The sequence below is a fragment of the Pelecanus crispus genome, chromosome 5 (genome assembly GCF_030463565.1).
Source record: "Pelecanus crispus isolate bPelCri1 chromosome 5, bPelCri1.pri, whole genome shotgun sequence".
Taxonomy (NCBI): Eukaryota; Metazoa; Chordata; class Aves; order Pelecaniformes; family Pelecanidae; genus Pelecanus; species Pelecanus crispus.
Window position 1 is genome coordinate 40,912,332 of NC_134647.1, and position 12,154 is coordinate 40,924,485.

Here is a 12,154-nt window from a genome sequence, read left to right on the forward strand (position 1 = left end):
CGTATAAATGACATTTTATATCTATTAATAAAACAGGAGTAAAATTGGGCTTAAGATTATTCTGAAGGATGAAACATATTACAATGACTACACAAGATGTGTCTTAGACACATAGTCTATTAGGATAATGAAAGCAACACCCAAAACAAACCATAGATATCAAAAAAACAGGGGTTTTCATAAGAAATGTCACTGTAAATAATTAATGTGGTGCAGAGTTCCAGTAACAAAAAAAGTTAACTGTATCTCAAGACTTTTTCAAGGTTACAAAATCTATTAGAAACAAAATCTTTTCTACTGAGTGTTTTGTTCAAATACAGACTAAGAACATAAGGATGATTGCACATGCCAAATTCTTCCGGACCATCATCCTGTCCCCAGCAAGTGAGTACCAGGGAATGCTTAGGAATGGATAAGAACAGGAAAGGCATTTGAGAGGTTTTATCTTAGTACCCTCTTGGACTCTACTTCTTATTTCAAAAGTTTTTGAACCATATGCCGTTTCCATGTAATCCTTGATGAATTCCACTTCCAGAACTTGGTCCCATCTTCTTTTGTAACCACAAATTGTTGGATCCACATCATCCTTTATCAAGGAACTGTGCAAGTGTCCTGTCTGGTGTGGAAAAAAATCACCTGTTGTCTTATCAATATTTTTTATGGGAATTTTTTAAATAATATGTTGACCCCAACCTTTTTTAAATTCAGCCTGATTTTCACCTTCTCTGGTGAGAAGAAAATGAGGGGCTATGACAAAAACACACCACAGCAAAGTAGGACAATAAAGAAGATTTACAATGACTGCACTGCTGAACTGATGTTTGGTATTTCCATCCCTTACACTGTTTTTAGTATCAAATGGAAAAGAGAGTGTTTAAATACAGCTTTCACAACCAAAGGTGGGACCCCATTGGTAGGTATATACTTTCCTAAGTGTAAGTGTCTGGATCACTGGTTTTAAGCTTGTTTCCAAGGAAAATGAAGCATACAAGGATGTATCCCCCCCCTGCCGTGCTGCTTCTGCACATGTTCCTTACACCCTCTTCCATGCTCTCTAGTAACTTTTAACCTGTGTCGTGGTTTAGCCCCAGCCAGCAACTAAGCACCACGCAGCCGCTCGCTCACTCCCCCTACCCTGATGGGATAGGGGAGAGAATCAGAGGAGTAAGAGTGAGAAACACTCCTGGGTTGAGATAAAAACAGTTTAATAATTGAAATAAAGTAAAATGGTAATGATAATAATAATAATAAAATAATAATAATAATAATAATATACAAAGCAAGTGATGCACAATGCAATTGCTCACCACCCGCCCACTGATACCCAGACAGCTCCCGAGCAGCGATCGCTGCTCCCTGGCCAACTCCCCCCCCTTTATATACTGAGCATGACATCATATGGTATGGAATAGCTCTTTGGTCAGTTTGGATCAACTGTCCTGGCTGTGCCCCCTCCCATTTTCTTGTGCACCTGGCAGAGCATGGGAAGCTGAAAAGTCCTTGACCAGTGTAAGCAGTACTTAGCAACAACTAAAACATCAGTGTGTTATCAGCATTATTCTCCTACTAAATCCAAACCACAACACTATGCCTGCTACTAGGAAGAAAATTAACTCTATCCCAGCCAAAACCAGGACAACATGCAGGCTAATTCTGACAAAACTTGGAAAGACGGAAGTCTAAAGGATCAATCAATTCCTGATATATTTACTTAATCAACAGCTAAAGATGATGGGATGAAGAGGCAAAAGATACTTTCATAGGCATTCAGGCGTCATAAGTTCTTTTTCATGGAATAACTCAGTTTTTCTAGACATTTCCTTTCTTTATCTTTCCTCTTTGGCCTAGCATAAAATGTCAGCAAAACTTGCTGTATTGGCAAGTATTTGCAGTTCTTCCCTTGGGCTTTGCTGTGCTTAGGATCTACCTGTGCTGAAATTGCAAAGAGTATAGTAGCTTTTAGAATTTTGCTTTAGAATAATTGGATGAATAGAGGTAAATAAAAGAGACATCATTTTTCCAATTAAGCAATTGAAATATTGATTTTAAAGTGTTTGTCCATTGCCATGGTAAAAGACCATTAATCCTGCAATGTTTTAGACTGTATGTTTAAAATTTATTGCTGAGTTGCTGATGCTTATGTTGTACCATTAAGTTCCAGTCAGATGCTACCCGTTGCTGCAGCTCTTTTAGGACACAAGACTTTAACACAAGTTGTGTTTTTTTTAGTGTGTTGCTTTGAGAACCATTATTTGACAGCACTGTATGTAAGGCTTTGCTCACTGCCTTTTGATTTAGACTGTGATTGTCTCAGGAAAGGAGCCATATCTTAGTTTGTCTGCAGAACACCGGGCATGTCCGCAGCACTACATAAATAATACATACAAATGCTAGTAGCACAGATGTTGCTGTGTTCACTTAATGCCATGTAGAATACAGTAACAAAATTGTTTGATTCACAGTATTGTCCCTGGCAACTACTGAAAATAATATTCCTGCAATTAACTCTTAAGATGAGATATGTTGCACAGAGAAGTCTACCTTACTATTATTTACCAAATAAACTGTAGAGCAAGATGTTCTGTCTCTCCACCAGTACTCAGAATAAAGCTGACCAAGAATGCTCAGTGGTTGTGAAGAGGTATTGCTACAGTCAATGATATGAGAGGTTAAAAGAGGGGTGTCCTAGGCAGCTAGATCTAATGATGCAAGTGGCTTTATAATTTCTTTTTTTTTTTTTTTGGCTGATGCAACATGACAATCCTTGTAAGTTTTGAAGGATGGGATCTGTGGTCCTGCTTGGCAGCTGATGTTGTGAAGCAGAATAGCTTGCTAGCTCTATGTTCCACAGCATCTTCAGAGGTAACCTGAGTAATCCCCCTGGAATAGCTCGAGGTTCAGATCTAAGTCCATTGTCCAGAAATATTTGAACGAGGTGAAATATTTGAAGCTGCTTTGACTGTTGATATTACATTTGATATATTTCAGGGCAACTCTATCAGTGTAGCTATTGCCTTCATCTGACTGGTATTCCAGAAAGGTAATCAGTCACCTGAACTGTTGTAGAATAACTCTGTGCCAAAGGCTCATGTTGTTGCTGAATATGACCCTTAATTATTGATATGTCTACAACTCAGTAAGCATTAATGGAAAGGCATCCTGTAGTGAGAACAGTGAAGCTGGTAGAAGTAGGAACATATAATGAAAGGAAATGTGTGCGCTTAGAATATGAGGGAGGAAATATTTGTTAAGGCTTGAGAAGTTAATGCTCCATATGCTTTTGTGGAACACAGAATTAAGATTTCCAAAGTTTTTTTCCACTCTAATTGTTTCTGGAAGGACAGGTTTATAGCATCAATTAGGAATACCTGAAATTAGTTGAAAGGTAGAACTGTATGCATATTTAGTATTAAGAAGAAAGATCTAGCCATAGAGACAATGCAGGGGTTACAGGTGTCATACACTCTCATAGAATCATAGAATCGTTTAGGTTGGAAAAGACCTTTAAGATCATCAAGTCCAAGCATTAACCTAACATTACCAAGTCCACCACTAAACCAATTAAGGGTAGAGTAGCAATTTCATGTTTCCTGGCTTGGTGGCTGGATTATTTATAATGAAGGTAAAAACTAGGAATCATTAAGGTTAGAAAGGATTTCCAAGATCATCAGTCCAAACATCAACCCAACACCACCATGCCCGCTAAACCATGTCCCCAGGTGCCACATCTACACATTTTCTGAACTCTTCCAGGGATGGTGACTCCACCAGCTCTCTGGGCAGCCTGTTCCAATGCTTGACTACCCTTTCTGTGAAAAAATTTCCTAATTTTTCCTAATATCTAATCTAAACCTCCCCTGGTGCAGCTTGAGCCCATTTCCTCTTGTCCTATCGCTAACTCCATGGGAGAAGAGACCAACACCCACCTTGCTACGATCTCCTTTCAGGTAGCTGTAGAGACCGATAAGTTCTCCCCTCAGCCTCCTCTTCTCCAGACTAAACAACCCCAGTTCCCTCAGCTGTTCCTCATAAGACTTGTGCTCCAGACCCTTCACCAGCTTTGTTGCCCTTCTCTGGACACACTCCAGCACCTCAATGTCTTTCTTGTACTGCGGGACCCAAACCTGGACACAGTATTCCAGGTGCAGCCTCACCAGTGCCGAGTACAGGGGGACAATCACCTCCCTGCTCCTGCTGGCCACACTATTCCTGATACAAGCCAGGATGCTGTTGGCCGCCTTCTTGGCCACGTGGGCACACTGCTGGCTCATGTTCAGCCGGCTGTCGACCAGCACCCCCAGGTCCTTTTTGGCCAGGCAGCTTTCCAGCCACTCTTCCCCAAGCCTGTAGCGTTGCATGGGGTTGTTGTGCCCGAAGTGCAGGACCCGGCACTTGGCCTTGTTAAACCTCATATAGTTGGCCATGGCCCATCGGTCTAGCCTGTCCAGGTCCCTCTGCAGGGCGATCGTACCCTCCAGCAGATCGACACTCCCACCCAACTTGGTGTCATCTGCAAACTTACTGAGGGTGCACTCAATCCCCTCCTCCAGATTGTTGATAAAGATGTTAAACAAGACTGGCCCCAAAACAGGGCCCTGGGGAACACCGCTCATGACCGGCCGCCAACTGGACTTAACTCCATTTACCACAACTCTCTGGGCTCGGCCACCCAATCAGTTTTTTTCCCCAGCGAAGAGTACGCCTGTCCAAGCCATGAGCTGCCGGCTTCCTAGGGAGAATGCTATGGGAGATGGTGTCAAAGGCTTTGCTGAAGTCCAGGTAGATGACATCCCCAGCCTTTCCTTCATCCACCAGCCAGGTCACCAGGTCATAGAAGGAGATCAGGTTGGTCAAGCAGGACCTGCCTTTCATGAACTTTTGAAAGCTTTTTCTACACAAATACTTTGTTCTAAACTATACAGCATATTTCATCCCTTATGGTGCTTTGGTGTGCTAGAAAGTCTGAACAGAAAACCCCCAAAACAGACCAAGCAAGACCATACAAACCCAGCTGATCAGGTCCATACAGCATTGTACACAAATGTACTGCTACTTTCTTTAAAAAAAAATTACTAGCACCAAAATTTCTAAAAGTTGGGAAAGTTATTTGCATATGTGTGAATGTGTTTCAAGTGACAGAAGACGACTGGATTTACGTTGTTCTTATCTCCTAATATGTTGTCTGCTTCTTTGATTTGTTTGGTAAAAAAGAATTAACGTTTTTTATTATCCTCTGAATTAAAGATATACACACTGCACAGGATTACTTGGAGCTTTCTCTGTTAGTGATCAATCTGAAATTCAAATGGAGATTATGTATATAGCTGCTGATAATTAAGGCATCTAATGTCATATTTCCATATATTTTTAACACAAAAATCCATACGCATTTTGTTTGAAAATCAGTCATATGGTAGAGGACTGTGAGGGTATCATAGACTGTTAAACTGACACCCTAAATCACTAAAAACATCTACTTTTCCTGATACATTTTTTTTCCCCCAGATAATCTTCTATCATATGTATAGAGCAACAGTGCAGTAAAAAATAACGTTGCAGCTGTGGATAACAAAACGCTACCTCAGGATTTGGAGTGTTTCTTTTATCTCCCAGGACCAAAAAATTTTGCAAATCAGAAAAAGTATGTCATTATTAATCAGCTACTGAGTAGGTTTTTTTTTCTAAGAGAAGCATTTTGATTTAGATGCCTGACTAAGCTTGACGCAGCATTTTTTTTTCATTATATGTGTGTCTGGTTTGAATACTAGTGTGCAGCGAAGATTTCATGACCACAAAGTGCAGTCCCAGTGCTAAAACAGCTCTGACAGCCATCATTCCTATAAGCAGCAGTTTGTGCTTCCCAGAAATGCTGACGTTAAGTTCATACATGCGTAATTGCAGATCCTCAACTGATGCAACTCCCCTTTCTTTAATGAAATGATGTTTTTTTTATGCCCAGGGAATATTAGGGAGCTTGTGTTGCAGGGGATTGGGGCACTGGGTCCCTCTGTTCCTGAGTACTTTTGTCCTTACTTCCACTGTCAGTGTGTCCCTCACAACTTTTTCTTGCACAAGCTACACTTTTGTTTTCAGTCTCCACTTTTTTCTCCTTTGATCTGTAAGGAGTGCTAAACCTCATTTGTAACTCTTTCCCCTGCCATAGATTGCCAAATTGAATCCATTTGAGCTACCTTCCTGCTCATATCTGTTTTCTGAAAGATTTTCATCACTGCCTGGATGGTGTATTCTTAAAATTCAGCCCAAGAAACTGGTTCTTCATGTAACATTTTGGGTATTATATATTAAAAAATGCATAAGCAATAAATCTCTTCTTGTGATTCACAACAGTGGCAGTGCATAGTACCCTCTGAACCAATTATAGATTTCATCAGTCCCACTTTATACCTGCTTCTGAATTTGTTTTAAAATAGCTCTTATTTCACAAATGTATAAGGGGTATGATAATTTGTCATTTTGCTAATTTTATCTGTCTTCAGAAGTGAGATCTAGCTTGACTTATTAAAAGTACAAGTATTTCATTAATAAAAGCACATTTATTCCTAGCAGCTTGACAAAATTAGGGTCTCCTCTGAACCCTTACTCAGGCTTCAAGCCTTTATGCTTTAGTATATGTGAAAAAAGCTTCTGAATTATTCCTGTGCAATGTTAAAATTTTTGAGAGATTAATCTCTCAAAGCTTTGTCTTAGGCATGGGGGTGTAACTGCCTTAATGAGGATTATAATGATATTTTCACAAAAAATAGCAATCTAAACCGTAAGTGTTAAAAATAGTCAAAAGTTTAGGGAGGTGATATTTCATAATGGCAAGTTCCCCCTTAAGATCTATCAGGTAAATGATGCACATATTTCAAGCTGTCTTAGTAGGTACTTTTACAGAACAATCTGGTGGACATCTATTGAAAAAGGAGGAAAGGAAGCATAAAAAAAAAAAAAAAAGTTTGACACCGCCTCCCCCAGCCCTTTTCTATGTTTTCCTTTTTTTTTTTTACACTGCAAAAGTAAACTAAATATCTCTGAGTATATTCTTAGGATGAAGTTTTACAGTAGTGCTTAGGATCAACCCTTGAGCTGTTTTCAGTTCCTGCAGTTTTATATCCAGAGATTTGGAAGAAGGATTTCTACGGGCTGTGATAGCACATTTTCCATTATTCAAATAAAAGCAGAGTTTATTGGATCCTAAAGGCAAGATCTCCTTATTGATGTTGGTGAGAACAGCAGAAACTGGTCTGAAAACCCAAGGTTAAAATATCTTTGGCCTGTATTTTTGTGCATTATCCCCAAACATTTTTCTTGGTTTTGGGTTGGTTTTTTTTTTTTTTTAGTAAACACAATAGAAAACCTCCATTATTCCTGGTACACTTTGGGAAGGCCTCATTAACTTTTTTTTTTCAATATTTTAAGAGAGTTTGGGATGAAGGGGCTGTAGATCAGTTGATCTAACTTTTATACTGGAAAGGCTGGTAGAAATGATATTAAGAAGCAAAATTACAGGATACATGGATACATTTGTTACGGTGAAGCATTGGGAGGTGTTAGCATGGCTTTGGAAATTAAGTGTCAGAAATCTGTTAGAGTTCTCTGGAGGGCTTGCTGAGCATTTGATCAAGGGAGATTCATAAATTTGGTACACTTGGATTTTCAGTAAATTCTTCTTAAGATCATTTGACAAAAACTCTCAAAGAAGCAAAACTGTCCTGAATAAAAGAAATTTTTCTTATGAATTTAAAAACTGGAGAAAGGATAGGAATAAAATGTCACTTTCAGAATGGAGAGATTACTATTTGAGTCCCACAGGGATCTGTGCTGGGACCTAACTTGTTAAGATGATCTTGGAAACTGGGAAAGAAAATCAGGTGGATGAGTTTGCTGATTAGTCAGGGCAGTAGAAATGAAGGTTGCATGTGAAGAATTACAGGAAAAGCATTCCAGTTGCAACAGTTGTCTCGACAGTGAAGTGTCAGATGAAAGTCAGTGCAGATGAATGCAAAGTAATGCACGTGAGAAGAAATGGTCCTAATTGTACATAGATAAGAATGGGTCTAAACTACTTATTAGTACTCAGGAAAGAAATCTTGGAGCCACTGTGATCAGTTTTCTGAAAATTTCTGTGTAGTAGTGCCAAAAATACTAATCAAATTAAAAGAATACAGAAAAAACCAGAAAGCACTACCATGCCATTGTATACCTTCCTTGAGTACCTGTTTCTTCAGTTTCAGCTCAAATGGTGCTGAGAAGGATGCTAGATGTGATCAAAGAGATGAAATGATGTCTGTATGAGGAATGAGTTAATAGAGTAGGAGTCTTCAGCTTTATGGGTAAAATGTGATAGGGGACCTATAATGACAATTGGTTTAGACATGGCAAATGTGTAGTCAGTGTTTGCTTTTAATCACAATATTAGAATTAGAAGCATCAAATGAAATGAAGTAAGGTATTTAAGACCCCCAAATAGTTTTTCACATAATGCATAATTAAATTTTGGAGTTCATTGACACGAGATTGTGGGTGCCAAAGGTTTGCATATGTTCGAAAATTAATTAGTCATGGAAAAAACCTCCATGGATGCATGTTAAGCACAAAGCTTCTGTCTCAAAGAAATCCTGAGCCACAGGCTAGGTCTGGGAGAGTTAATAGGAGAATCACTCTACATACTTTTTCTTATTATTTTCTTTTTGTTAAGAATCCCCTACTAGTTGTCGTATAGCATGTTATTCAACCAGACGGACTTTTAGTCTAAAGTGTATGTCCATGCTGAAATGAAATAGAACTATACTGGTTTATATTTGAAGATTTGGCCAAAAAATCTGAGTTGAACTCTGTATTTTTTATTTATAAAACATATCAATGACCCCAAGAGATAGTGAATATGTTAAAGTGTTTATAGTGAGTCAGAAGAGACAAAATTGTGATACTTAAATAATAATTTATATGTAGAAAGAGGTATGGATTTGGGAAATAAGAAAACATTCTTCCCTGAAGATATTTTATTCTATTTTGAAAGCATTTCTCTGGGCTTAAGTTATTTTACTGATAAACTGATAAATAGACCACAAAAAGTAAGAATGTAATTTTTGGAACCCATATTTACTTTCCCATGGAAGATAGCTACTTCATATCTCCTTTTCTTTTCTTTTGATAGTGTATTTAATACACAACCACTTCATCTATTTTGTGTCAGAAAACTGTAAAGTAAAAATATGAAAGTTTTCAAACATAATTTTTTGTTCATATGTATTTTAATGTAAAATCAACAACTGCTACTTAACCTGTCTTTCTAAACATAGTTAAATTATTTTGCTGTGTACTTGGGAAAATCTTCACCTATTCCTTGCTAAAAACTACTCTTTATTTTTATTCCTCATAACAGTGGCACCCAGCTGGTCACTTCAAGTGGGATACCACAGTGCAGATATGGGACTTTTCAAAACGTGGATGCATTCTGACTTTAGAAGGACATGCCGATGCTGTATAGAACTGCTCATGGCATTCATGTGGTGATTTTGTGGCTTCTGCCTCCATGGACAACACAAGTGAAATGTGGGATGTTAACAGGTATGGAGTTACTGGAGGTTCTTTATTAGCTGATTGATAGCTTTACTTAATAATCACTGGTTTATGTTTTATACCAGTGAGAGAGAGATGTCTAGCACCAATTTGTGGGCTTCACTTTAAGAACATAGACAAATTAAAGGGAGTGGTGCAAAAAACAGGCTTTGGTGTGATTTACTGGATAAAGGCTTTACTAAACAGGAAGCTGGAAAGGTCTTAATTTAAGCTAGTGCAAAAAAAAGTATTTGCTTTTATTTGGCATCTGTTATTCTGTGTTGTTTTTTTAAGGTCTGAGCTTTGTGGAACTTCAGTATGTAATTTAAATAAGTAACTAAACAAAAATTTAAGTAAGTTTTCTGTATAGCATTTCTAGCTCATGAGTATACAACACACTTTAAGGTTGGACAAGGGGAAATTTATTTTATTAATTATGTATGTTTTGGCAAGGAGAATCCTGATTAATAAATCAACACATACCTCTTCATTTCTTTATTATCCAGGCAAATGCATTTATATGAAGGTGCTTCTAGAATATTAGAATATTCCTGCTTACCAATTAATTATTAGTTCCTTAACTTTCTTCGGTTATATTTGAGGTGACATATTTTGATTAATTTGCACCTTAAAGCAATGGAACGGATTTATTTTTTTTCAAAACTTCCTTCTAGACTCCTGAATGACTTAGGAGTACTGTTACTGACACCACTGTATTAGGTCTGATTTTTAACAGCTGAATGTCATCAGTCCACAGACAAGTCTCCAGTCTCATAGGTGTTTTCCCTGGTTCTTTATTATCCAGTCCTAATGGATTTTTCCATTTCCTCTTGGTCTTTTTCTTCCTTTGCATTTGAATGAGGTGAAATACTCCTTCAAGCTTTTTGGCCACTGCAGGGAAAGAAGCTTCACTGAAAAAGCAAGGGAGACTTTCTTCTTTTGTTCCTTTTGCAGGATCACTCCCGGTCTGCTGCACTTGCAGCAAGCCCTGCAATTCAGACCTAGAGACCTATTTTAGGAGTTTGCTTGATGAAACAGGAGTGTTGACAGGTTTTGTTGTGAAAGTGAAGTACTTCTCTGATAAGCATATATGAATTGAGATTTTTCAAAATGTTGTAATTCAGCCAGATTTTTTTTAAGAGCTTATTAAAGCTCTGTCAGTATCAGATTTTCAGCGTTGCTTTCAAATCATGAATTGAGGAAGCTTTAAATAATAATAAACCCATTGTTTTCAAAATGGGGTAAGCAATGTATCCTTTAATGAATTATTCCAAATTATTTTGGCTAAGCTGAGAGCAGCTACTTAAAACAAAAGCTTGAAACAAATGTTCAATTTTTATAAAATCATAGACAAAGCAGTTAAAGTCTGGCAAAGTTCAAGACAACTGAGAAGTGGATTTCCTAACACAGATTGTCAGCCAGTTCTGCTAACAGATGATGCTTCCACCATTACTATCAGTAAAAAGAATTAATGGTCAGTGTTTTGCTTAGAAATGAAAACACTGGAAATCTATTTTATTGTTGCCTCTTTTCTTAACCTGTTGTAGGATTTTAATACTTTGATCATCCTTTATGGTATATTCATGACCTTTAAGAAATAATACTAAGAATAGCTTTAATTTTATGTCAGAATGGTTTTGAATTTGCATAGACAAGGTTTTTGTTTAGACACTTTAAAATATCTTCTCTACCGAGGAAGCTTTTGTAGTCAGAGGAATCAAAGCAAATCTTCATTACCAACCCATGCCTCCCACTCACACTCATTACTAACTCTCATTTCTACCTTCAGTGTATGTGATGTGCGTTTTGCATTTGAAAATAAGAGAGTAAGGAGCACAGCCATGATGTGAAAGTCTAGTTATCAGCATACAATTAATGAAACCTTAAGTCATACAAAAATCTCAGTGGCTAAAGGGAGCAGGAGGTGGCACAAAAATGTGGCATAGTACGCTTAAAATAGAAGTATTCAGAGTATGAAATAAAACCCCCTCACTTGGAGTCCTCACTGGTGCACTTCCAGTCTGTTCACAATAAAAGCCCATGTGTTTGTTTATGTTACATTACCTAAGTCCAAAAGACAATTGAGTTCTCTTTGGTAGTCTGTTTAGATTAATTTGTAAGATGTGCTGTAGAAGTGTATGCACTTAGTATAAAAGGAATACAGTGGAAAAATTAGATGCTCTTGAAGGCTTCTGTATAAAGGGATCTGATGACAAGAAGACATGGCTGTTTCAAGCTTAAGACATCCCACCTGAAGACCTAATTCTGCAGAACAGTCAGCTGCAATTGATCCTTATGCCCACGTTGAGTAGTTCAAGTGAAAAATCAACCCGTGAAGAATATATGTCAAGATATGGAAATAAGGGAGAGCTATCGACAGATTATTCAGGCTGGTAGTTTCCAGTCTGAATTGTTACTTTGCTGATGCTTATATACAGAAATGCTATACAAAAGAACCTGCAGTGTATTTTGGCTTGACAGTACTAATTGCCAAGCTAATTGGCTGAGTTTGGCAACACTAATCCTAGATGTTTCCCAGAGTGTCAACTGTAAATTTGTTATGTGCCTGGAGTTCTCTGATACGAATAAA

The 12,154-nt window shown here is 37.9% G+C and overlaps 1 protein-coding gene across 1 annotated transcript in view; it reads left to right on the top strand.

Annotated features, from left to right (window-relative positions):
• SPAG16 (sperm associated antigen 16) overlaps positions 1-12,154 on the top strand; it is a 432,336-nt gene that overhangs the window by 232,763 nt on the left and 187,419 nt on the right. Inside the window, 2 exon segments of the mRNA XM_075710523.1 lie at positions 9,389-9,411; positions 9,414-9,573. Of these exon segments, the coding sequence (XP_075566638.1) occupies positions 9,389-9,411; positions 9,414-9,573 (183 nt within the window).